Source organism: Camarhynchus parvulus, chromosome 1, assembly GCF_901933205.1.
Source record: "Camarhynchus parvulus chromosome 1, STF_HiC, whole genome shotgun sequence".
NCBI lineage: Eukaryota > Metazoa > Chordata > Aves > Passeriformes > Thraupidae > Camarhynchus > Camarhynchus parvulus.
The window spans coordinates 38,955,653-38,983,407 of record NC_044571.1 but is presented as its reverse complement, the minus strand read 5'-3'; the positions used below and the strand labels follow the sequence as shown (position 1 = coordinate 38,983,407).

The 27,755-nt window shown below is 40.7% G+C and overlaps 1 protein-coding gene across 1 annotated transcript in view; it reads right to left on the bottom strand.

Moving 5' to 3' along the window:
• TMTC4 (transmembrane O-mannosyltransferase targeting cadherins 4) overlaps positions 1-3,318 on the bottom strand; it is a 55,773-nt gene extending 52,455 nt beyond the window's left edge. Inside the window, exons 1-2 of the mRNA XM_030970941.1 lie at positions 3,214-3,318; positions 744-959 (exon numbers count right to left, since the gene is read on the bottom strand). Of these exons, the coding sequence (XP_030826801.1) occupies positions 744-905 (162 nt within the window). The 5' untranslated portion in view covers positions 906-959; positions 3,214-3,318. The remainder of the gene's footprint in view (positions 1-743; positions 960-3,213) is intronic.
• Positions 3,319-27,755: the final 24,437 nt, after the last annotated feature.

The window sequence follows — 27,755 nt, the reverse complement described above, 5'->3', positions numbered from 1 at the left end:
ATGAAAGCTGTAACACCAACATCCATCCATGGGCATGGGCTCACTCACTGCTACATGTGATCCTGTGAAGTGTCTCAGCAATTGAAGACACTCCACTGCTCAAAGTCAAAAGAATCTCAGTTAGAGATCTGTTTGAATCACATGTTAACTTCTAAGCATTTCAAGGTCTGTTCACTGCATGTATGATCAGCTTTAAAAAGAACACAAGAATACTCCACCTCTGTCTCAAAAAAGTACTGTTGTCACAGGAAATCTAATGGGGGAAGGAGGGAAAAGGGAGTTTTGCCTGCTCCTGTAACATTTTTATGGTATAAACTGCTCCTGAAACCCTCCTGCACCCTACATGATGCCTTAATTAAGCCTTATGTACCTGCAACCAGACTAAGTTTATTCACTGGTCTGATTCTGTGACCAGAGAAGTTCTGTGAAGATAATGAACAAAATCTCCTATTAACATCCACGGGTATCAGAAAAGTTTACTGTACACTTTCACTGACATAGGAATGAGCATAAAATTAGACCTACTGGCAGTCTTGATGCAGAGGTATCCTTAAATTAGCTGAATTTGGAAAAACACCCAATAAAACAAAATGGAAAAATGAAGTTTTTAAAAAAAAAGGAAAACCCAAAGGAAGCTCTTTACTAGGCTGAAACTTTTGGGCCTGTTTAGATCAACTGTTGCATTATTTCTTTACATATGATCATTTATAACAAAGGGTATGAGGAAAAGAAGAAAGACAAACCTTATTATTGATGATGGCTTCAGAATCATCAAAGACAAAATCTCCATCATAGCTGTTAGCAAAACAGAGGAAGGAAATTAATGCCACAACCATTTTAGCCCAGTATGATGGAAGGAGGAACCATGATACGTCATGGTCCAGGTTAGGTTCCATTTGTGCCATTCTGTGAAATGCTGGTTCCAAGTTGGGAGCTTCAGCATTATGTTGGTTGAAAATCTGTAAGAAACACATACAAGTGCATGGTTACAACTCTAATTCACCAAAAAAAAAACTTTCAAGGAAAGCCGGCTTGGGAGAGGAGATTAAGTTTCATATAATCTTACATTTTTTTAATCAGTGCCTCTCATAGTTACTGGAAGACACCTAAACATAATTTTGTACTTCAAATGAGGAAGTAAAGGCAGAATTTATCATGGCTGGAGCACAGAGATAAATACAAGAAATTCTTAGATGCTAAGGTAAAACTTTGGCACAGACAAATTCTAAAACCTCGAGCAAATCACTGTTTTTCTGTTTCTTACTGTTCTTTTCAAGCAATACAAACAGATGCATCAGAGGGACTGTGAAACATTTATAAAGCTCTGTAGAAAATGATAAACATTATAATTTCCTTCCACGTTTGAAAAGCAAACATTGTCAATTGCCAAAAGAGCTAAACTCCCTTCAGTTAATCAGATTAAAGGACCTAGTTTTACACAGTCCCCCATGCAAGGAATTCATACAAACATCACAGATAGACATATGGAGGTATCAGTTAATGGACTAGGCCCTAAATCTCAACAATTCAAGCAATGATACAGCAAGACCCATAGAATTGAGACAGGGCTAGTGTTCAAGAGATCACTCAGCACACCTCAAGTGCAGTTGAAGTTCCACTGCTATATGGACTCATGAGGTTGTTGAGGTTGAAAAAGACCCTGTAATCCAAGCACACTGAGTGATACATCAGTGTGGAGGTACTGAGGCTGGAGGTTTACATCCATGAGCCACCTTTACTTGGATGGTAAAGGTGGATGCTCCAGAGCCAGCCTTCTGTCTGGACTTCTGCTCTGCCTCCACTTCTCATGGGCTCAGACACTACAGTGAGTGCTCTTATTATCAAGTGCTGGTATAAACGGCAAGTGAAGGAAGCTATGAATGGAAAACTGCAGTAGAAGCCAGGCAGAATATGGATTTTTTATTTTGCAAGTCCAAAGTATGATACGCACATATAGTAGCCTATCTTAAGTTTCTTCTTATTTATTTGCATATTAAATCAACCGTTGCACTCCTGAAAATATAACATTTAATACCTTCATACAGAAAAACAGAGAATCTGGAAAAATAGCTCTCGTGCACCCCTGCAAATATTGCATTTAATGTCTTTGCACGGTCTAGGAAGACAGCTCCAAGCATCTGGCTTCTGGAGCAGAGCTGACCATTAGAGCTGCTGCAGCAATTGCTTTGCTTTTTGCAGTACCTCACTCCGGTCCCCGCATATTCCCAATTCCTGCACACACACGTGCCCAGGGACAGGCAGTACACCCCGCCACACCGGTGCCCTCCTCGCTTTGGAGTCCATACGGCGCGGCTCCCAAATTCAGGTAAAGTCAGTAACCCGGAGCTGTGCAGCCTGAGAGGCTGGAGGTCCCTGGCTGAGCAAAGCAGCTGCTTTAAGAGCAAAACCTTTTCTCGGAGTAGTTCACCCTTGTGCTCGTAGTTTGACGGAAACAAAGAGAGAAAGCGTGGCTCTTAACTGAGCGGAGTGCACGGCGTTGTTCCCAACAGCACGGATGCAGCATCACACTCACTACGCAATTAAAATATTTAACCTACTCAAAATTTATTTCACCCTGAAAGTTTCTCCATTACGCTTGCTCTATTTATCCGGCGCACAGCCACTGCCAGCCCTCTTCCCCACCGTCCAGGAGGCCGGTCCGTGGGGGTTCCGACCCTTCCCCGGGCAGCGCGGCGCGGGCACCCTCGAGGGACCGCCACCTCCCCGGAGCGGGCACACGCCGCTGCCCGGCGGCCGGGACCGGGAGGGCGCCTCCCCCCGCCCTCTCTAGGGAAAGGCGAGCCCGGGCCGACCCGGAGAGCACCCGCCGCACACCGCAGCACCCCGCGGCGGGGCGGGCACGGCGCCTCCCGCCCAACAGCGCCGGCGCCGGGGGCGGCTCGCACCCAGGGTGGCGCTGGCCGTGCCCGGAGCCCCGCAAACTTGGGGGCGTCCCGGGCACCCGGGAAGGAGCCCGCCCGGGAAGGCAGCGGCAGCTTCGGGGTAAGGGTCGAGGCTGGCGGGCAGGCGAGCCCCACCGGGAGTTTGGCGGTGGCCCTGCCCCGCTCGCCGCTCCCCTTTTGTCCTGGCGGCGACGGCTCCGCCGGAGAAGATGGCCCGTCCCGTCCCGTCCCGTCCGGCCCTCACCCCCCCGGGCCGGTCCCGCCAGCGGACGGGCACTGGCGAGACCCCCGTTCCCCCGCGCGGCGTTACCTGCGAGGACACGGAGCCCGCGCGGCATCTCCCACCCGGGAGCGAAACTCTCCCGCCCGGCGAGCCCCGAGCCGGAGCGGCCGGCGGGGGAGGGGCCGCGGCGGCTGCGCCTCCGGCAACATTCCCGCAGACCATTGGCCACCGCCCCGCCCCGCCCCTCCATGGCACCGCCCCCAGGAGCAGCCCCGCCTGCCCATTGGCTGCGCCGGCGCTGACGCGCAGTGGGCGGGGCCGGGCGGGCGGAGCCGGCGCTCACTCGCGGTGGGCGCGGGGCCGGTGCGGGTCTCTGCCCCTTCATCCCCAACTCCGCACCCCGCGCACAGGCGGGGCGGAGCGGGCTCCGGGCAGCATTCCCGGTGCGTGCCCGCCCGCTCTGCCCCGGCGCCGGTCCTAGTCCCGCGCACCTGGCTGGCCGCGGGGTGGGGGGCGGCCGGGCTGAGCCGGGGAGAGCGGGGCCGCCCGGCACGGGGGCGGGAGAACCGCGAGCGCCGCGCCCCCCGCTCCTCTCGCAAAGGCGAGGTTCTTGCGGCGGCGGAGAATCCCCCCGGGAAGAGGATACAGAGGCGGTGGGGCGGTGGCGGAGATGGGTGTCGGGGTCTCGCCGGCTGGGACGGGTAGCGGGGTGAGCTGGCAGAGCGTTCCAGCCTTTCTGTAGGAGGCTCTCGTCCTGCTGGGGTTGTTGTGGATGCTCTCCGCAGGACAGGTACTGTAAGGAGAAAAAGGCTGTATGAGGTGCAGTTAATTCGTACGTTTAAACATCACCGCGATTTCCTTCTAAGAAAGTGTGATTAAGCATTGAACTGGTAGCACCAAATGTTCACAGAAGCTTCTCTAAAAAAGCCCCATTAAAACCTTAATATGCTGAAATTGGATGAGAACTCCTGGCTCTGTGCCAGGGAGCGACATACAATTTGGAGTGGGATTTTTAAGATGTTCGCATTATCCAGCGTCAAATTAACAAGGTTATTTCGTGTCTCCTTTGAGGCTTTAACTCTCGAGTGGAAGCGCTGCTTTGGGAGGGCTTTGGTGGTTGCCACCCATAACTGCCTGCTGACGCCTGCTTCGGAACATCTGCTCTGCAGCACGGGCAGCTCAGCTGCGTGTGAGGCAGCAGCTGAGCCAGCACAACTGCCAGGCTCGTGTATTATTCAGCTGTATATGTGGAGCTCCTGCCTTTAAGATGGAAGTCTGTAACTTGTGCCTTGTGTTAAACAGCTCCCACAAGGTGTCTGAGGTGCTTCTCGGTGGTGAAGCGGTGCAAAGCCAGCGACCTGCTGTCATCAAGCGCGCAAAGCTCTGTGAACTGATTGCAGGCTTCTGGTCCTTGTGGTACCAGAGCTGAAATACATACACAAAGACCTGCGAACCACTAAACTGAGCCTTGTACTTTAAAATTATCTTGTCTGCTCTGACTTTGTCCCTGACTTAGTGATCTAAATGGGCGCAATGAGGAAGCTTTGTTTTTCATAATTTGCCATTGTGAAGTGGTAAAAGTGATAGATGTCTTTATGGCTTCTGGGTCATTTTGCCTGATAAATACAAGGTAAACCATGAGATAATTGACAAAAGTGTGTTTTCTTGGTTTCTGCTTCTATAATCCAAAGCATTGAGATTTATATAACTTTCTAAAAATAGCTGATTTACCATAGTATTCCATGATTAGGAAGTGCTGGTTCATGTTTCCTGACATTTCCTTACTGTTCTAGCTTCCACCCCCCAACCACCCCCCTACCACACCTGCATATTATCAAGTCAAATTCTTGTCAACAAGAATTCTCAAATTTAACAATCTTCCTGAGGTTATAATATGTATAGAATTTTTAATTAGCGTTTGTTAATGGAAGGGCCCTTACTCAGAATAGAGGGGCCCAATTTTGAAAGAAATTCCTTAGTTAGAAAAGTCACTATATAATGTATTTAGTCTTATCTTCTATAACTTCTAATGAAGTAAATGAAATTTCTGTTCATGCTTAAGTTTGCCCACATGTAAGAATTTATTTTAATGTAAGCATATGTAAATATATGTAAGGTTCTGTGAATCAAGGTTGAGATTTGCTTCGCCAGACTCACTGTGACACTTGCCAGACTTGTACTATTTGACTCACTTTAACATTTCTGTGTTTTGTTCCATAGCTAGTTTGACCTTTATCACATTTGCTGATGTATTTATTTTTACTAATGGCCCATTCAAATCACATACTCTTCTTAGTAGCTCCTTTGCTCACATTTCTTGGATGTCTGCACATCCTTGATCTGTGCTTTATAACTGGAATTTCATTTGTTTAGTGTGTCTGCTGGTATCATCAGTTCTGGTCAAATATATTTATATTTCCACGCAGCCAGATGCACAGATGGTATAAATCACCTCATCACCACTTATGTCAATACAATAACAGTGATTAACATTTCTGCATGAACTAGTTAACACGGGCAGAAGGCTCTGCTTCCCATTATTTTCCATTTAGAAATAACCACTTTTTTTCTTAAGGCTTTATTATTTTGCTTTTTGTAATATGGCAGCTTTTATGATGACCTTCTGTTCTGCTTTAATTAACATGAAGAAGTGCAGAGCAAATACCTGTTCTGGAGAGTTCCCTAGTTCCCTCAAAATCTGATTTAAATCAGCTACAGTTGCATAATTTATCTTCAGTCTGCTTCTTTGGAGGGTTATTATAGCATTTCAATTCGAAGCAATTCCTAAATACAACACTTTTGTTTTTTTAATCTGCAGTTTCTGGGAGGGTTGTGTGTATGAAGTGAGTATCTCCTTGCTCTGTAGTTTTCTCAGCATGCTAAATTGATCTACCTAAGTGGCTATTGCATCCTTATTTTTAGCAGTGTGCCACTGCAGATCTGCACAAAGGCCAGCCTTGCTCTTGTAAGAAAGGAGGGTGCAAAACCCATCATATTTCAAAGGATCAACGCTTGACAGTGTCACAGTGACTTTGCAGACAAAGGGATAAAATGTCAGGGACTGTGGTAATGCAGGATTCAACCAAAACAGTTCAGAAGCTTAAAAAGGCTGTCAGTTGCTACCACAGTCATTTTTGGAACAGCTGTGTCTTCTCCACTGCTTGGATTTGCCATCATAAATGTGGCCTTGGCCATTGAGAGCCGCTGCTTGTGCCTGTAGGTAACCAGCTGGTCCCTACCTGTTCCCTATGGTTGGAGCATGCACAGGCATTTTATTTGCAAATATTTTCATCGAGAATAGGCATATTTTCTCTACTATTGTTAATAGTATTTCGATGGTCTCTTCCTCGAGACAGCTGGTGTCCCAGTTAATTACACTGAATGAGGCATTTGAAGTAGCAGGTCTCAGGCAGCTTGTTTTGTATGTCACGTGTTGTACACATGTGTGTGTGTCTGTAAGTACACACACATATGTAGAGACATGCAAATTCCTATGCCTGGTGCAGTTGCAATGTTGATCAACTGCAAGTCATAAAAATAAAATAGAAATGAGACAGAAGTTAAATAAGATTGTCACAAGAGGAGTGCAATGAATAGAGCCTTGTTTCCTGGTTTTTCTGTGTCTTATCTTCCTACACCTCCTTGCTTTACTAACTGTGGTTCCCCTCGTGACCCATGTAAGTCATCCTCATTAAGATCCTCAGTATTCCTCACTTTGCTTTTTGGCTTGCCACCTGCTCCAGTTCTCTTTATTCTGTGGCTGACCCCAGCTCTGGGTGTGTTTGCCTGCCCAGACTTTGCCATACAGAATTGGTGACAAGTGGGGCTCTGTGAAAGGGTCTGTCAGCTTGTTGCCATTTACCCAGCCATTATGGGCCTTTTTAAAATGAAACATGCAGGACCTGAACATGCTTGAGGCTCCTGTACTTTGATAACTCTGGGTTAAATGGAACAGAAGTTATTGGAAAAGGATTGACAGAAAGACCCTACAACTCTGATTTTCTTTTGAATTGAGACATCCAGTGAAGTACTGAATCCTTTAGCCCTGCTGCTGTAGCCATATCCCTGCTCACTGGTTGAGAATGAGCAGGTCTGTTGAAGACTTGTTGCTACTGTGTTTTGCTGCTACTAAAATGTTTAGGGTAGAGTTGAAGGATTATGGCTCACAGTCTTAAATTGTGTTAAAAATATATACTTAATCACACATTCTCCTTCCCCTAAATCAGTAGATAAGAAATATATTTTCAGAACAGTTAATTCTGAATGTGAGAATTATGCTCTGTGGAATGTGTTCTCTTCAATAAAAAATGGAAACGTAGTAGGTCAAAGACTTGTGGATAACAAAGATTCCGCTATTCTGTTGTTCTCTGAACCATAAGAATACTCATCACTGCTTCTCACTGAAGTGCTTTAGACTTAGTAAAAGCTATATTTCAGCTTTTGTGGGAAAAAGAGAGAACTGTCTATCAATAATCAACCTAAACCTTTCAAGGAAAGCCCCAATGTAGTTATGCCAGCTTGTTACAAATTCACCATTAATACTGAACTACTTCACTCTGTGCATCTGCCTAGCTTTTTGTTAGAGAAGATACACCTCTCTTTGCCACACATTGAAATTAAAATAACTATCTGTTCTTGACATAAAGAAGCAGAAGATAAAAAAAGAAAATTTAAATGGAAAGTGGAACTCTTAAATAATTTTCAAAGGTTCTCAAATTTCCTTCCTAAAATTATTTCAAGCTGTATGAGGAAAAGATTGGAGACACACTCTGAATGATTGCATGTGCTAACATTATGATTTAAGAACGTTTCCAAGTTTTACATTTTAAAATTGTACTGTCCTAATCAAGAGGCTGTACAAGCATCTCTGCTGTCAGAATCAATTTGCAATTCATTACTTTTGTCCTCCAGTTTAATAGTGTTTTAACTACACACACATACACACACAAATATAAATAAAAGTAGGCACTTTTAAAGACTGCTGTATCTATCTTAAAGTTAAGTTGATTAGAACTTTAATGTACACTTTATAAAATTGCATTGGGCTGTATATTAAAAGATTAGGAAAATTATAATCTACTGCAGAAACCTTCCAGCATCTAAAGAAGCTTCTCTTGAAAAGCATTCAAAACCCTGGTCAGAGCACCAGAAAAATTATTTGCCTTTCCTTGTATTACCTAATGTTAGCATTTGGACCTTCATTTTACACTCACGTAGCAATTTGCCTAAATAAAATATAGTGCTGAATGTGGTAAATCAGTCAGATGATGTCATTTTGTACTGAGTAGTATAAAATTATGATGATATGAAGTAGAAGAAAGAATGAACTGGGGCCTCTACCTTTTCCTGCTATTTTTAACTTTTCAACCATGAGTCTAACCTTGTCTTTTATTTCCTTTCCACACACCAGCTTACCTAACAATGGGTTCCATGAAATCCTGAAAGTTCATCTGCGTGTGAAGAACTCCATAACTGAGGCCTATATTTAAAAAGTAGGAGTTAAAAAGGGATTTTTGATCTCTAAAAGTGAGAACTCTAGGGAAATACATACAATGAAATACTGTAACACAATGAAAAAAGGAGAAGTTAATAGTGCATGATTTATATGAACCCAGTTTATAACTTCTAAGTCAAAATCTTTAGTGAAAGATCTTAAAACTGCATCTGTGTTTGAGGTATAGCTGAAGAGCAGCATGATCCAACAGGCAACCATTAGACACCATCAGACAGCAGGCCAGGATATCAGAGTAACACTGACATAAACCACAGAAATTATTTTAAAATAATTTATTTTCTTGCTTTTATTTGTGAAATCAAATTGTTATTCTTGCTAAAATAATTTTGTTACATATAATTGTGGCTATAAGCATGAGATCATACAGTAATGCTTGCATTTTTAGTGTCTACCCAAGAAAGCACTGAGATATTTAAGACCTGTGAGTTACTATAGAGTGTAGAGTGGCTGCTTTTAGATAATTTCCAGCTGTGATTTGTAAATAATATTTTTCTTTCTTTCCCTTCTTGCTCAGTTGTAATTATGGCTATATAACAAATTTAAGAAGGAATACTTTATCTATATCTATGCAATCTATCATTGTTTTCATCTAGAGTGCTTGGCAAAGAAACGCATCTTGCTTTAGAGGTGGAAAACCTGAAGAATAATGAGATAAAGTTGCTTTTCCATGATTGACAGTAATTCAATGGCAAGAACAAGAAACAGAACCCAACAGAGCTGTTCATAACATAATGTTTTCCTTCTAGTGAGGAGTTCTGAGGTTTCACAAAAACAAGCTGAGCTAGAAGGATGTTAAAACCCCAACAGTTTCAAAGGACACAAATTTCACTCTTCTTCTTCCACCCATCCAAGAGAGCTCCATCTCAGGAGAAATGCTACTGAGTTTTTCAACTACCCAATTATCTTCTAGAAGACTTCTTGTTGATGGAAGATGGATTTGACAGGACACTCCTGGGCAGGCTGCCATGCACTGAATTTTACAACTCTCTGACCCTCTAAGAGGAGAGAAAAAGGATTGTTCTTTTCTCTCTCCCCACCCTGACTTCAGTTTTTGCCTCACAGTCTTGAATATTTTTGCCTGTTATTTTGACTTTCTCCTGTGAAGAAGTTATTGAGAAAGATTTCACAACCAGCTTTGTAATCCTGTGTACGTAGCTTGTAAAAGAGACCCTTTTTCATAAGTTGGCCTGAACAACACGTGGTCTGTTGAGCACCTGGCTTTCTACAGAGCCTGTAACATTTTTTCTTGTCTTTCTGGCTCCTACTGAAATGGAATTATTCTTCCCCCCCGCCAATTAACTGAGGCCTGTGAGTGAAACTCCCATAGTGATAGATATTACAAAAAAACATAGCAAAGACAGAATTCCTGCCCCAAAGAGATAATTTGTACCCCAGAATTTCACAACATTTAAATGGGTAGAGCAGCATTTATCTAATAACGTCTAGTAGATCTGGTAAGGAGTAAGGCAGGGCCATCCTTCTATTGGTGGTGTTTCTTTGCATGGGCAGAGGCAAACTACTGATGTGCTTTTCTGTTCTGATAATGCTATAGAGCTCATTAAATCTCCTTTTTGCAAGGAAGGCCTGAGGCCTATTAATTACCCTGATTTTTCCTATGTAAAATGGGAAGAATGCTACTAATCTGTTGACAAGTCTGCATGAAGCTGTCCAACTGTGAAATAATATTGAAAATTTCATTTTCTCAGAGATACTGTCATCTCCTTTTGGGTTTTTTTTTTCCTAAATGAGTTAGTAAAGCACTTCTCTCTCATTACCATGGAGACTAATATTTTATTGCAAAAAATGTAATTGCAAGTAAGTTTCAAGGTTTCAAGCAGGTTTTCCAGAAATCAGGTCAATTGATGAAGTACCTGCACTCGGTGTTGGCTGCTGCAGTGCACATCACTTTCATTCTGAGTCTTATTTACATTCCAAGCCTCAGGGCTCGGCTGCCAGCAAATCAATCGTGGAATTGCTGGGCTGTGATAGATTCTGCAATAGGATCATAAAGGAGAAATAGCTTCACTGAAGGGTAAACTTGTTTGCATCTACCCCGGGGTATGTCAGAGTAGCAATATGTGTGTGTAGGCAGTGCCTCCAAAAGAGTTGATGCCCCACAAGAATATATATGGGTTGGCTTACCCTTAGCAGGTTGTTCTTGTAACCACAGCAAAAGATAGATGGCTCAGTGCATGGCAAATCAATTAATTATAAACATCTCTTGCAATTATTGGTTTGATTTACTAAGAAAGAAAAAGAAAGAAAAGCCTTAGTGGCTATTTTCTCACTATTTTTAACACATAAAAAAAAAAAAGCGAATAAATAAAAAAAAGTCAAAAAGAAGAAGAAATGCCTCCAGTCTGCAAACTGGAAGGAAAAATATCAACCTTGCAGTTCAGTCCCACTCCTTGAGGCAAATATATGGAGAGCTTTCAGCAAGTCTGTCTCTCTGAACTTTGTGTAGAAACCTTCAGGCAGAATTCAAAGACATAAGAGAGTTCTTGATCACATCTTGATGGAAGAACCTTTCTACTCATGTTTCTTACACTTGTATTTATTCCCCTCAAATGAGTGAGAAGTATCAAGAAATTGTTCTGCAGATGCAGTGGCCTGTGAAACATGATCAAACCCAGGCCAGGCATTAGTTATTTTTATGAAAGATATCTGGCTTTAAAGAGCCCTTGGCAACCCACATGCATTTGCAGCACTTACAGTTTTTATCAGCATCTGCTTTGAAAAGTGCCAGGTGCTCCAAACGTGTGTGTGCTGACTTCAGTGGCAGTAGTTGTATGAAAGCATTGACACCTGGGGAAGGCTGGAGCCAGGCTGAACTATAGCCCTAGCTGCTATGTACAGACATTCACATTGGCTTTTAAGCTTTCCTTTTCCAGTCACATTTAGTTTGAAAACCATGTTGGAAGATATCAGAGATATCAGCTGCCTCTGAGCAAGTTTGCTTTCTTCAAGATCAAGTCCTGGTGATGCCATGTCCCTCACCTCAAATGCCAGCACTCTGGTGTGCTGCACAAATTTTGTCTTGTACTGTCCTGTACTCTCTTGCCTAAATTATCCCATGATACAGCACTACAGGGAGCTGTCAGGAAATACAGTAGTGTAGCTTTATCAAACAAACATTCATGAAGGACCAAATTAATCCAAAAGGAGAAATCTTCTGTTCCTACAAGGCTACTATGGTGCTCACTAACAGCAGAACTAAATGCAAAGTCTAGTACTAGACCACTAACCCCACTAGATGTAAAATAATAAGACCGGGGTTTAACTGTATTACTACTCTTAAATTCTGGGTATCATGAGAACCGATACTGGAACTCCCTATTCTGAAAATGCATTATAAAATACTTTGTCTGTTTTTTTAGCATATCACATTGTCTGAAATACTGGGCAGTACTCAAGAAATGGTGCACTGATACATGAAGTGGAATTTTATCTTTTCTATTTAGTGGAATGAGAGAGAAGGGAAAAATAGAAGAAGGAGAAAAAATTAGGACCCAAGGCAATAATTATAGCAGGCAATAATTCCAATTATGTTGTCCCAGAAAGTTCTATAACATGAATTTTTAAACATTTGCTTTCATGCAGTTGTGTTCCCTTAAATATGTAGCAAAAGATTAATATCTCTTGACAGCAATAATAACAAAATTTTTTTTGCAACTGACTTGTGCTCATGTTGTTGATTTTATTATTCCCTCAGGAGTCATTATTTTGTGTTTAGCTTCACCAAGTCTCATTCTGAAATGGTGCACCATGATCTGTATCACATCCTTTAAGTAGTATGGTAGAGCTGGTTCATAGATTTTAGGATTTATCTTAAGTATTTATCCATTTTGGAAATAAAAATAAAACCAATAGAAAACTTCGAGAAATATTTTCTAAAATATTTTTTAGAGACTGCAGTCTTTGGAATGGTGTGAAAAAATTATTTATTAAGATTGTGTGGGGTCCAAACGTAGTGATATACTTATCTCAGTGGCTGCCTATGCTGTTGTATACTCAATAGTTTTGAAAAAGGGATTTCAGCTTCTTGAGTAGTGAAACTTCTGGCACCATTCATGTCCACTACCCTCACACATCATTGCTTCCCCCTTAAAGCTGAGAGATGAGCAATAACCTTGCCAATTTCAGCTTGATTTTTATCAGTTCAGGACTAGCTGTTCCCACTTAAGATCTTGATTGTCCAATGAGAAAATGAAAAGGAGCATGTGGGAAAGGAAGAGTTTTTTTCTAATGGCTAAATTTCCTCTTGCTCTAAATTCCTTTGTGTGGCTCCACTCATTACCAGTTGAGATTAATAAGACTAACCTTATTAGGCTACTGTAAATTCCTGCCAGAAACTGAAAACTAATTTTCTGAATCCCATGCAAATAACATACCTCTAGGCCATCCACTTTTATTACCACCTTTATTTCTTTTATTTTGCTGTTGAAGATATATTGAGATCTTACATTAAGCCATCTGTCGAATTCAAAAGGTGTTGTAAGAAAGGATATTGCCTGTGTGTCATATCTAACTACTATTTTTTATCTTTTGGATTAAGTTATTAAACTACCTAAATGAACCATCTACCATATAAAGTGCTCTTGAATATGTCTTATACTTCTTGAGCAGCAAAGAAAACAAACACATATGATTATTATTGTTATGGGCATTGTTCTAACTCTTTAAGCACAGAAGCAGCACTAACAGTTTGTTAGAAAAACAGCTACTTGAGGACCTGCTTCCTACAGGTAAATCTAGATCTTGTAGGCAGACCCATGGTCCTTTTAGGCATTCTAGGCTGTTCCCAAGGGGACACTGCTGTCACTTCATGCCAGTTTTGGTTCAGGGCACATCTAGTGCATCAAAACCACAAACTGTATCCTGGGCTGCATGGAAAGGATTTTGACCAGTAGGTCAAGGAAGGTAATTCCCTCTATTCCACTCTCATAAGACCCCACCTGGAGTGCTGTGTCCAGGTCTGAGGCTGCCAAGATAAGGAGGAGGTGGACTTTTTGGAGTCCAAGGCAGAGCCATGAGGATGAGGAGGGGGCTGGAGCACCTCTCCTGTGAAGGAAGGCTGAGAGAGTTGGGGCTCCTCAGCTGGCAGAAAGTCTCCAGGAAGACCTTAGAGCAGCCCTCCAGTACCTAAAGGGAAGGCAAGAGAGCTGGAGAGGGACTTCTTGATAGAGCATGTGGTGAGAGGATAAGAGGCAATGGCCTAAAACTGGAGAGGTTTAAATTGGTATTAGGAAGAATTTCTTCAGTATGAGAGTGGTGAGGCACCAGAGCAGGTTGCACAGGGGACCTCTGTCTGCCCCATTCCTGGAAGTCTTCTAGACCAGGTTGGATGGGACTTTAACCTGGTCTTGTGGAAGGTGTTCCTGCCCATGTCAGAGGGGTTCAAACTAGATGGTCTTTAAGGTGTCTTCCAACTCAAACCATTCTATGATTCTATGATTTTATGATTCTATGAAATTTGCCTGCTTTAGATGTGTACACCAGCTTCATTTTTGTTGTTGACAGTTCTCAAGATTCAAGATGGAACAAGAATCCCTTCTTCCAAGGTTTTGGAAATGATGAATTATTGGTTTTTACACATGAGAAAGTGTACTCATTGTAAATTCATTCAGTATTGTTTTACCAGTAATAATTAAGTCATATGTAAGCAAGAAAAGAGTTCTCATAGCAGGTCCCACAGTGCCATTTAAGATGGTGATGGTGTGTCCTCACTGGAGAATGACTGTCAAGGTCCACTGGAAGACTTGAGGAAATTCTTATCACTGTGAATAAGAATGGATAAGGAATCATCTGTAAGTCACAACACGCGAAGTGCCGGAAAAAAATCTATGTGTGTAGACATAGGTATACATAGACACATACAGACACGTCTATCTGTCTGTCTATCTATCTATCCATCTATCTATCTATCTATCTATCTATCTATCTATCTATCTATCTATCTATCTATCTATCTATATCTATCATGTTAATAACTCTAATGACTGCTGAAAATAGCTCTGGAAACATGCTTGTAAGGGAATAAGAGCAGCTTTTAAACTATCTCCTAAAAATTTCATTGTTATTTTGGAGCATTTGCCATATTGCTGTTCTTTTCTCTTGTACACAGCAGTTTTTGTGACTTTGGTAGTAGAGGTTTTGAGCTTCTTCATTGCAACAGAATGGAAGTTTTGTGACTTCCAAAACTCAATGTCTATTGAACAAATGACTGTGATTTCAGTGGATTGAATTTGTATTGACAAATCCAGCTAAAAAAGTGTTTGTTAATGTAACAGGAGGTTGGGTCTGTGGCTAGACAACACAGCAAAACACTTTTTTGAACAGTAAGTGCATTCTTAAGACTCCATCTGTATTTCCTCTGCCTTGTTAAGCTTTCAGTTTAGTGAGAGTCTGAAGGGCTGGAGAGGAACTTACACACAAGTGTATGTATGAAAAGTTAGATGATAGTTTTAACTGACTGAGGTCAGAAGTAAATTTCAGTGAGTCATCTTGACTTGGTTTCTCTTTGTGTATACACATTTGGTCCATATTCAGTATGTTCTGTTATAAAAGGCAAAGTTGAAGCAAGTAGTGGCTCCATCTGAGAACAGTCATACATTCCTAAGGGCTTTCAGAGGTTTTCAAAGACAGCTTTGATGAACTAAATACAGAGCAAAGACTTGCCATATTTGACTTTTAGCCACATTCTTATGACAAAAACATGTAGCAGAGAAAACAGATATAGTAATTATTGGACCAGATAGCAGAGAAGCTATTTTTGACAAACACATTAAAGTGTGGCACATGTGCAAAGTATTTCTGTGCCTTCTCCAAAAGATAAGCCAGTAATTTTTTGGGATAAACAAAATGTCTAGCCACCCACTAGATGGTGGCAAGGAGCATAGTTAGCTAAAATTGTATGTACAGAAGTGTATGAAGTTTCTTCTTAGCAGCAGAATCTGATTAGTCTGCCATCAGGTTCTCCCATATGGGTAGACATTAGAGCCAATCCTGCTGAGTAGTGGGAAAGTCTTTGTAATGGTGGTCTAGGAAAATAGATTTTCCCAGTTAACCATGCTGTAGAGCAGCAAGAAAGAGAATAGTTGATGTCTGTGTGGGTGTGGGGTACTAAATGGTACAAACAGTTCTACTGTTGAGATAACTCCAGCAACAGAATTATTTCCCAGTGGTAGCTGTTTCATAGAGCTCCAAAAGTGCACTGATATGTTCAGAAAAACAAAAGAGAAGTGACAGCAAATGTTTTTTTTCCTAAGACAGAATAGTGATCCTGGTGAGTTAGAATATCAAAACAAAGGCTATGTGACAGCTGAAGGGCCTGCCTGTGCTTTCCCTCTCTCTGATCTGTGCTGCATCTCATTAGTTCCCTTCAGCAGCGGGAGGTAAGGGCCCTCACAGGCACACAGTCAGAACCACCAGCAGCCAGTCCAAGCCAACTCTTTCCCAGAAGGTATTATCCATAGTACACCTAGAACACCTCCTTCCTCATTCGTTGCCACAGGGGTGGTGAATTTAAGGGAAGTAGTAAGCAGGAAAGAATCAGTACCTGGCTCTGGAGAGGTGAAGCTGAGAACAGAAGGCACATTTACTGTCTGCATACCCTGTTATAAAAATGAGATAGCCCCCCTAGAAGGATTCCCATGCTCTGTATCATCTGCAAAGGGCTAGTTTGTACCTTGCTGACAGAGTTTACTGTTTGGGAACACAGTTGTGGAACTGCTAAGGGATCAGCAGAATTCAACACCAGAATTTTGCCTGCACTTTTAAATTGAGTAGGGATACCCCCCTCCCCAGATCCTGTCCTGCATGGTACATGGGTCATAAATACCAAGAGAGCCTATCAAAGCTGCCTGAGAGTCAGAGGATGTGCTACTGCCTTTGGTGAGGGTTGGCTGCTGCAGCCACTGGCAGAGGCTGAATAAGTCAGCCTCACACAGTTTAAGGGGAAGGACATGTATTGGTGGAAGTTTTTTTGCTATAGCCGACAGGAGGAATAAAACACCTAATAAATGAATATAAGAAAATATATTGTGCATGAAAGTATTTAACCCTAAACCAAATGTTTGCTCAAGGTTCCCAGATTTTGGTTCAGTAGAAATGACCACAGTAAACTTTGCAGACATGCAAAATTTTGTTATCACTCCAAGAAGTGTGGAAAAGCAAGCTGTCTGAGAATGGTACTCTCTCACCATCAAGTGATTAATTGAACAAGTGAGTTTAACAATGAAAGAAGAGGGAGCACATTGAACAGAGTAAAAGCAACAGGGAGGTTGTAGCAAACAGGGCAGGATTCCACTTGATTGATTCCGCTTTGGGTATCTACAGTGCAGCCTGAGTCCTCATCTCTCCAGTGAGTGACTAATAAAAAAGCTGGGTGCTACCTTCCTACCATCAGTATATTTTGGCAAGAGTGGAGCTGAGTGTGATTTCACCACTTACCCAATTAGAGGGGTCTGAGTAGAGCACTGTCCTATCTTCAATCCCACGTTGCAAGCTGCGTCTTTACTCTGGATGATTGCCATGTAACATTGTGCATCCTGACCTTCTAAAGTAGCAATCCCATATTTACCCCAGATTTACAGACTGGCTCTCTTTTTTTGGTAGAATCACCTTTCAGCATTGCACAATAGCTGCTGTAAACTTAGTCTGCTGCAGTCTGTCTGCTAAGTGATTTCTTCCCTTTAAATACCTTGCTAAACCATAGATGCTAAGAGAGTGCCTATCTTCTGCTACAGGCCTTATAGCACCAAGCTTAGCCAGAAATAACCTAGTTTGATTGAAAAAAAATCTCCTATTTTACTTTGTAGTTTTTAAACCACCAGTGATGCACAGGGTAAACAAATAAAAGGCTCTATAGATTGTCTGTCTGGGAATCTGTACGGTCAAAGCTCTTGTGATGTTTTTTCCTAGCACACAATTCAAGCACATTAAGAAAGGCTGACACCTGCAGTCACAGATAATTAGATCAAACAAAAACAACTATAGGATGATGAAGAATGAATTAGGAAGGTCTCTGCTTCAATCACAATGGCTGGTTGAAGTCACAAAGGCTAAAAATAGCCCTCAATTCCACTCTGCATTAACAGCAATCTAGAAAATGTTGTCCAGGCCCTTTATCTTGAGCTAAATTTAAGATTAAGGCACCCCAGCTCTCAAAAAAAAAAAAAAAAGAAAAGAAAAGAACAAGTGCTTTTTGTTCTTATCAGCAACAGAAATGTGATTTTGACAGTGCTGCCCACTGCATTGAGTAAACAGGTACTGCATTGGACTTTCAACCAGACTGTGTATTCTGAATGACCCTTCAGATAAATTTATGCTGCTGACTCTGAAGTGTATAACATCTTAAGCAAGGCACATTGCTAAATATGCTGAAAATTTCAGAAGAGACTAAGGTGTAGATTTGCTATTGCTCTTTGAGTTTCGGCCTGATTTAGATCTAAAGCTTTGGGTCACTATCATTTGTTTCGACACAACTCCTAAAAAGGTTGGGGATTTTCTCTCTGCAGCAGGAATGCTGCCAAGGCAGAATACTTTGAGCACTCATTCATTTTCAGATCATGACCAAGTGTGTCCAAGTGATGCACTGGAAGCAAACTGTGACTTGAGGCTAACTATCAAGACTAAATTTATGAGTAAGGCAGACCAGTCTGTCAGTGTGAACTTGTTGGAAGATGCCCTGCAGATTATTTAAATGCCTGCATTTTATCTCACATTTGCTTGATCAGCATACCTGGGGACACAGAGCCCAGGAAGCTGTTGTGTACACTGTAACTGAATGGAAGGCAGAACACACTGTGCTCACAAATGTTCTTACACAGCATTAGAGACAGATTTTTCTTTTCTTGGTTAACTACCACAAAAACTCTTTGTTCCACAATTAGCTGCTGGATATTTCTTTTGTACCTGCTCTAAAGCTCCAGAGAGGTTTCTGGTTATTAACAGGCTATGTAGAGTAAATGCCTGTTTTAATGTGCCCTATCTTTGGCAAAGATTGCATCCTTAAGGAATTTCCTGCTTTAAAATGTTATCCTAATTGTCTTAGAATTTACAATTTCTCAAGGGAAGCAATGTCATTCTGAAATTTTAGTACCTTGTCAGACTGGTAGAATTGCCAACTCTTGCAGAACACAAAATGTTCATTCCTCTTCCTCTTTGCTGGAACTGCTCCTGAGGATATGGAGTAAAGTTTTGAATTGGATTTATATTTCCCCTTCTAAGAAGACCTTTAGACAATAGGCAGAGGTAAATTTACATCACTTGAAGTGAGGTTGGTGTAACTGATCACATGTTGCTCTTTATTTATGTCTGAGCTACTCATTCTGGGCTTCTTTATAGTCAACAGGAAGAAAAAAAGCACCCATAGATCCCCAGTCTTATTTTAAAGATTTGCATTGGCAGAAGCTAAAATGTAATATAACAAAGCTTGTCTCCTTTGACACTAGAAACTGTGAGCTGTTTTTTGGTCTCGTGATCTTTCCAAAGAGCATTCCAGGAGCCAGCCCCTGATGAAAGTCTCTGTGTAACAAATATTTTTAATTTCTACTAAAAATCTTAAATGCATGATAAAATACAATAATGCAGAAGAATGCAATACAGAGAGTACATTAAGAATTTATATCTTCAATAATATGAAATATATTAAAATTTTTATTACAATAATAACCAAGGGATAAAAACGAATGGAAAGGAGAGATTAGGTGTTTGAATTCAAAATTTACATTTTACCCAAAATAGTGTTATTAGGTAGCTAACCTACTTTGGATGAACCTAATTTACCCAAGTTTAAAGATGAAGAACAGTTTAAGACAATCTGCAGATGGAAACCCCAGCATGAGCACTGACTCAATGCAAAGTACTCTTGCAGAGCATAACTCTTCTATTATTTTAACTCTGATATAAAACCAGCTTAATATATGTAATAATTTTTTGTGAATACTAAATTATATTAATCTATAAAAGGTAAATGAGTGAATTACTGATAATACAAAACTGACTCACTTTTACCTGAGGTAAATGTTAAAAATCCCATTTGAGAATGAGCTGGCTTCTCTAGCTTTTCTCATAGGAGGTTCTAACACATTTCTTGAATGTGAATGTTTTCACTAGCAGTATTTTCTGGTCGTTTGATTTTCCACAAATATTTTCATCCATGTACATTTATGTAAAGCGCTCCTTATGTTATTAACCCACAGTATTTAGTAAACCAGGCTCTGATACGTGAATTAAGATTTATTGGTAGGTCTGTAGAAGCCTGTACATGCTGCACTTTATACCTGCCACCTATTTCTGTAGTGCTTCTGGATAAAACCACAGATCCAAAGCCTTGAGGGCCATTGGGGTTGGTCAGATAGGAAAGAAAATCCAGAAGAACTCCACATTGTTTTCAAATTTACAGGTTAATCTCATCTCTCATTTTAACACCAATTATATACATGATCTTGAACATAACTTTTCATCTCAAGTCCAAACTTCTGTGTATAATTTCAGCCACCTTATTTTTGCAATCCAGCATTGGTCCAAAATTCATTGGATTCAGCAAGAGCTTTACAGCTGACTCTCAAATGAACTTTGGATCAGTTCCTCACTAAATACAGATCAAATACAGGGAAAAACAGCTTCCTATGATGTTCTCTGTCAGGATTCTCTGTGTACCATGACATTTTATAATGATAGCCTCTTCAGCTTTTTACACAGAAATTGCTTCAGATCAGTTGAAAGACCTTTTTCTCTTTTTAATAAAAACACATTTTAATATCTCTTGAAATCTGGTCTGCTGACACCAGCTGAAAAATATGCAATTACATTATGCATGATTCTTGACTGTTCAGAGTATGAAAACCCCCTCCCTACTATAGTCTTTTAATCATTGGGATGTTATGCTAAATGTTTGTGGTTTATTATTTCTTATAAATGTGGCAATCAAGTGATGAATATGTGTTGTTAATAAGAATACCTATTTGGTATTAATAAAGTCAAATTGAAATTAATTTACTAAGCATCAGAGAGATCATTTTCAAGTGTATCAGTTTGCAAAGAGGCTTCACAATAAAGAGGGTTTAGGGAGTGGAAGTTGTTTACTGCTCTGGTGTTATGTATTTCTAAGTAATTTTACATTCTCCTCCCTCCATGTTTTCAGACTTCAATAACTATTGTGATTCACTGGATGTAAAATGAATGCTTAACTGCATTTATTACCTTTACCAGTTATTTCAAAGTTGGGACTAAAGACCCACAACTGATGAGTTACAAAGGGGCAGCACATCCTTTTGAACCATATCTAGGAATGAATCTCCTGTGTTCCAAGATTCTGGCATTGCTTGGGCTTAACTTTCAGAATATCCAGTACTTTGGTAGAAAATGTAAAACATAAGCATAAAGAAGATAAAGATTATGTAATATATAATTACGTATAAATAAATACATAATATTAAATAAACATTAATAAAGGACAAATTGGAATGAATGTGGGAAAAATCTGCTTTGCATATTGGAGCAAAACACCTTGAGGTTAATTTATTTAGGGTGAAACTATGGAGCAACAGCGGATCTCAAGTAACATGAAGTGTAACACCAAGAGTATGCAAGATAAAATTATGATGGAAAAAATAATATATGACATAAAGGTAAAAGAAAATGGTATAAATTAGAATAAATTTAGTCAAGTGAGGTTTATGCCTGAATAACTGCGTTTGTTTTTTGGATAACAGGTTTTATAAAGCAGAAAGATATCAAGGATCACATTTTTTTTAGTAATGAATGATGGGGCTGATCTGACTAAATGCATGTGTCCAGTCTGGTGACCTCTATTTCTGAACTACTCACCTCATGCTCCCTTTTTTTAGCAGTACCAAAAAATAGTTCCTTTTAGGGTATGATTCATCCCATCCTGAAATAAACATCTAAAATAAGCCAGATGAATCACTACAAGTGCTTATTTCTCTCCATTGACTGCAAAGTTAGCCAGGGGTGACTAGCTCAGATGTAGATGACCACTCTAAAGACATCTGAAGCTAAATGGAAGCAGCTCCACTGAGACAAATTTACCAGGAAAGCATCTGAAATGATGCCTGTAGGAAAGTGCTCATTAATAACACAGAGGTACAAACTTTGAGATAAGTTAGGAGTTGTTTAAAGTGGTGATGAGGATGAGCAATATTGAGAAAAATATGTAATGGGTTGAAGGGAACTACTAGGACCATTTTTCATGGATCAGCCTTGGAGTGCATCTGAGTATTTTCTTTAATGATTTTGGCATGTGAAGCAGGATTGAACTAATGATATCTAGTTGGAACTGGGTCACACTGTTGATATTGAAGAGAGTGAGGATACATGAAAAATTAGATGAGCTTGATAACAGTAAAGTAGGAAAGAAATGAAATTTTATAAAAGTCCAATATTTTTGAAAAATCTGAAAATATTGCCTAGGTGCCTAAAGTGTATTTTGAAAAACATAGACATCTAATTATGCAGGAAAATAAAAAAAAATGAATATGTTCAACCATCTCTGTAACTAAAAACCAATAGAACCTCCAGAGGTTTTCTATTCTGCATAGTTAAGAATACCGCTGCTGTGGCTGAACTGAACATTTGGGAACTTGTTCTCTGCCTGGGCTTCTTTAGGGAGTGTAAGGTCCCTGAAGACTGCAGTGTCTCTAAGCTTTTTCTAATTATACCTAACAAATTAACAGTCAGTATTGCCACATTTCAAAGTCAGCAGATAGAAGCAGAATGGACAAGCCTATTTTCTGGTTAGTGGCATAGCTGCTCATATGCCCAAGACGTATGCAATGCAGCCAGTGCAGAACTTGACCATCTGGTTGAGAGAAAGGCACTCTTTATTCTTCAGGGGCAGCAAAGAATTAAAAAGTCAGAGAGGTTAAAAGGGTGTGCTAAGAATGTCTTGCTTGCCAGCAGTGTTTTTTAACAAAGACCAAAGATAGGACCTACCTCTAGCTTTAAAATTTGTTGCTCTATTTTAATCATGATTGTTTCACTCAGGGAAGTGCTGACAGGAACCCAGATGACCATAATTCCATTTCAGGAGTATTGCCACTGGCTTGCTCCTTATTATTTGCTTGAACTGTGGCCCACCTGTACTGAGAGATGAGAGATTAAAGTTCCCTTCTCCTGGTAGGATGCAAACCCAAACGCTAAGTGCTGGGGGAAAAATGACATTCAAGTCTTCCACTGATCTGGTAAATGCTGTAATAATTAATCTGTTCCTGATCTCAGGCAAATTGTTTCATGACCATATTTTTAATCTGATGGGATGATGAGAGTCATCTGTCACCAGAGGCTGCAGATGCCCCATCCTTGGAAATGTTCAAGGTCAGTTTGGATGGGGCTTGGAGTAACCTGGTCTACTTGAAGATGTCCCTACTCTCTGCAGGGAGGTTGCAACCAGATTTTAAAGGTCTTTTCCCTCCCAAACTGATCTATAATTCTATGAATACAGAAGTCAATATCTGAGCAGTTACATAGAATCACAGAATATTCTGAGTTGGAAGGGATCAGCGAGTCCAATTCTTAAGTGAATGGCCCTAATAAGGGTCAAACTGGTGAGCTTGGCATTATTAGCACCATGCTCTAACCAACTGAGCCAATTTGTTGTCTAGAAACTATCTATAGGAGTGCAAATAATGTGATTTGTGACTTGGGTTATCTCAAGATTGATGCTGAAAAGTAGACAAATTAATCTTTCTGAGAGTGCTCACATCTCTCCCTTGAGCATAAATGGAGCCTGGCTATCTCATGGACATGTAGATTTTATCGGTAAGACATTACAGGTCTGTATGTGTGTAACTTAGGTACTTCAGTCAATGATGGTTTTTCTCTCTGAATCCCTTTCACATTTGTTCAATGCCTTCATTCCAAATCCAAGTTCTGCAAAATTCCTTGTTCCTCTCACTTGGCATTGCTCATGGTGCCGTTTACATGTTGCTCCTTTCAGTGGTTTGGCTATTGCAAAACTCATCTAGACCATATACCTTTTCTATAGACTGCAGGCCTCTGACTCAGCATTTTGGAGAGCACTATTAAACTTGGTGGATAATTTCCAGGTGATGGAGTGCTGAATACCTTGATTGCTCATAGACAAATGAGCTATCAGGGTGTCTCAGCACTTTTGAAATGCAGGGATCTAGAAAGTCAGTCTGGGTGAGAGTTCAGCCAAGAGCAGATGGTGAACATTCTGTACCACTCTGACATGGCATCCTGCTCTGTACATGGCACAGAGGAAAAAGTGAAGACATCTGAATCTCAGCTCCTTTGTAAAACTCTCATTTCTGCCCCTCAGAAGAATGGAACCCTGCTTTAATGTATAGATCTTTGACACAAAGCTTCAGTTTGAAATTGACGTTCTAGAATCTTGTTAGGGGGGAGGAAGTTAACCTTTTCTTTTTCCACATCAGGCTCTGTTTTCTTAAGCCCTGTTCTCCGTCATAATCTCTCCAATGTCAGAACTCGTTTTTTCCAATCAGTCACCTGCAGGCAGTAGAGCAATGATTTTGCTGTGTGATGATTTATGAGGGTGAACAAAGAATGACTTGTTTTTTATGGCTTGTATTTCAGAATATTTTGAAGGCTGAAAGTAACCCAAGTGAGCATACTGAAAAAAATGGCTCTGGTGTTTAGAACAAAACAAACCAATATAATTTTTCAACAAATTTAAAAGCAAGAGAAACAAAACTAGCACAGGGTGGCTGATAATTTCTGTGCCTTTCTGAATGATGATTCATACTCATCCCTGCTGGGTATATATTTTGGAGAAAAATTTAGAATACCTCAAGCTATTTTCCTTTTTTGCTCACTTCTCATCTGTATCACCAAACATCCCTACTGTGTGTTTTGGTTCTCAGGAGGAGAGGATTCTGTAGCTCTATGTGAACGCCTTGATGGGGTTCAGCTATCATACCAAGAATAGGAACAGACTTTATTTAACACCAGTTTCTTGTTCTATTGAACTCCACATCACTCCTGACATTGTTGCACTAGAGTTCAGAAAAGCTGTCTGTCTTTTATATGATGTTAGAATGGAAGTCCTGTTAAACTTTTTCTTCTCCACTCTAATTTTCCATTTGCTTTCCTTCTCAAAACTTGTCAGCTTTTCAATAAGGCTTACGTAAAAATTTTGACATATACCATTGCTCCTATTATGCCTTTTGCAGTGCCAGCTATTCTCATGAATTCTGAAAATTTGGACTGTCTCCAGGAGAATAAACTGAAGCATTGGAGAAAGTCACTGTAGTGTCCTTTTACACAGCTGCACTGGCCACAGCAGCTCTGCTCTCATCTTTTCTGCGCTAGCTGCTCTTTGCTGCCCCAAGCCGTGGACCTCAAGCTGGCAGAGGGAACTGAACTTGCAGAAGAAGGTGAAGACACGAGCTGCCGGCTGCTACCAGCAGCTGTGGGGAGAAGGCAGGCTGCTCCTACCTGTGGGCAGCAGATGCTCATGAGGTAAGTGCCAAAGAGTGTTTGGGGAAGCAGTACATGTGTTACCTGGCACCGGAGTATTAATGAAGCCAAGAGGTTGCCACTTTTTCACTTGACACAGTGACATAGAGTGAAGTGGAAGATGAGCCTGTGCAGTCCCAAAGTCCAGTTGAGGATAAAGACCTAGAAGTGATTTCCCAGTCCTGTCAATTGTGTATCCTGTGCAAAAGCTGTGTGGAAATTATTCCAAAGTAGTGTGCTGCATGTATAATGCATGGGAAAAACCCTAAAGTGGTAGAGTATATGTATAAATTACCATTTGTCCCCTTGTTAAAAGGGGTGCCCTTTATCCGCTTCCCTAGGCTGCCTATATAATTTCTTGCTCTTAAGAACACTTGGCAATCTCAACTGTGTTTTATCCAGGTAGTGAGGAAACTGCCCTGGCTCTGTTCTTTTATTCACATGTGGCATGTCAGAATAGAAAGTTGTAACTTTTTTAAGATCTTCTTCTATCAAAATGCTTTTAAAGTGCACTTGTAAGTAAAAGGTTCCATTTGGCTTCACTTTTTTAATAGCAGAATTAAACATAAATACAAATCAGTTGGGCTGTAATATTTAAAGTGCTAATAAAAGCTGGAAAATTAAGAACTAAGATTTAATGTCCAGGGTGAATGCTCCAGAAGTTTCCAAGCATCATCTAACCTTATGTAACAGCTCTGGGGATCTACTCTGTCTCCTAAGGGAAAAACCCTTCTCATTAAAAACTTCAGAAATAAAAACAAATAAAATCTGAGATGAACAACATGTTTTGTGAATTCCAAGGAAGGTCTAGTTTCATAGTGACACTAAAGGAAATTCACCATCCATGTTCTTTCTTCTATCTCTCTACCTTGAATGATTTCAAGTCCCTCCTAAACACAGCCTTGTGAGTGCATTGGATGTACTTTTTTGACTCAGTAGTCAGTTTAGACTTCAGTCAAATGATTTTTCCTTGATTTTTGTAGCCTTTTCCTGGCAGCATTTGGCCAATGGCAGTCATTATCAGGACAATGGCAACAAAATAAGTGTCAGGGAAGCCCACATGCCTACCTGACAAAACATAACCTTTCTGAAGCTACTACAGGAGATATCTTCTAAAATACCCATTGAATTTCTTGCAGCTGGGGTCACTTGGAACTGTACCAGAACCCCAACATTCTCTCAGTAGTGTAAAATATCTGAATTCTCCTTTAGTAACTCTTTAGGGCTTCATAAATGGTAAAAACAGAAAAATGTATTCAAAACAAAATAATGTGCTTTGTTTTAATTTTGAGATGTTACATCTAAGCATGGAGGGAGGGTCTGCATTAATTCAGAAGAAAGGTGTAATTTATTTTGCCCAGTTTAAGCCATAGGAAAGAAGAACAATCCAAGGAACTGCAGGCTGGATGACCTTATCCCAATCCCTGAAAAGATGTTGGAGCAGCTAATCCTGGAAAACTTTGCCTAAGGACAAGAAAGTGATTTGGTTTAGATAGCAAGGATTGATGAAGGGGAAATCATACATCATAATCCTAAAAGCCTTCTGTGATTCCATGGCTGGCTTGGAGGGCAAGGAGAAGAGTAGTAGATCTTGAGGTTAGCAAGGTTTTCAAACCTGTCTTCTATAAAAGCCTTGCAGAAAAAAATTATGAAATACAGACTAGATAAATAACACTAACATTGATAGCCTGCATGTGTGACAGAGGGCAGTCTCAGCAGATTTGCAGATGATAAAACGGAGGATTGGTTGGAGGATTGGTTGTTATGTGGTGGTTGTGCTACCAGTTCGTAGGGATCTCAACAGGCTGGAGAATCAGGAATGTCATGAAATTCAGCAAAGGTAAATGCAAAGTTCTTTGCAGAAAAGGACTTGGGTATCTTCACAGACAATATGTTCTTGCAGCAAAGAAAGCCAAAATCGCCCTAGGCTGCGTTAGGAAAAGCATTGCCAGCATATCAGAGTAGGTAATCTTTCCCCTCTAGTGGCATCTGTGTCCAGTTCTGGGCTCCTCTGTACCAGAGACATACAGACATGCTGGAGTTAGTCCAGCAAAAGATCTCAAAGATGATTATGGATTTGGAGCATCTGACATGTGAGAAGAAGCTGAGAGAACTGTGACTGTTCCACCTGGAGAAGATTCAGGTGGGGGTCTTACCAACATACATGAATACTTGAAGGGTGCAAGGAGAGGAGCTCCAGGCTCTTTAATGTGGTGTCCAGTGACAAGAGACAATGGGCACAAATTGAAACAGAGCAAATTCCATTTGGGCACAAGAAAACACTGATTTCCTGGGTGGTAAGACTTGTAAAATATAGGGACTGTTTGCCCTAGTAGTTTGTGGCGTGACCATTCTTGCATGCACTCAAAACCTGACTGGGCCTGCTGAAGGGCTTCTACAAGTGGTCACACATCATAACTTCTTATTCCACCAGTGCCATCTGCTGTATAGGAACTAGAAACAAACACCTCAGGAAAAATGTTAATTTTCAGAAGTATGGCTCTTTGCATATTTACTAAATCATTGGATTCTGACTGGAGGAATTACGAAGAACAGATGCTTACTGATACAGCAGCTCACACCCTACCGAGAGAATAATGTACCAGTCCTTGCTCTACTTGCTAAAATATATTTAAATTTAAAATGGCCT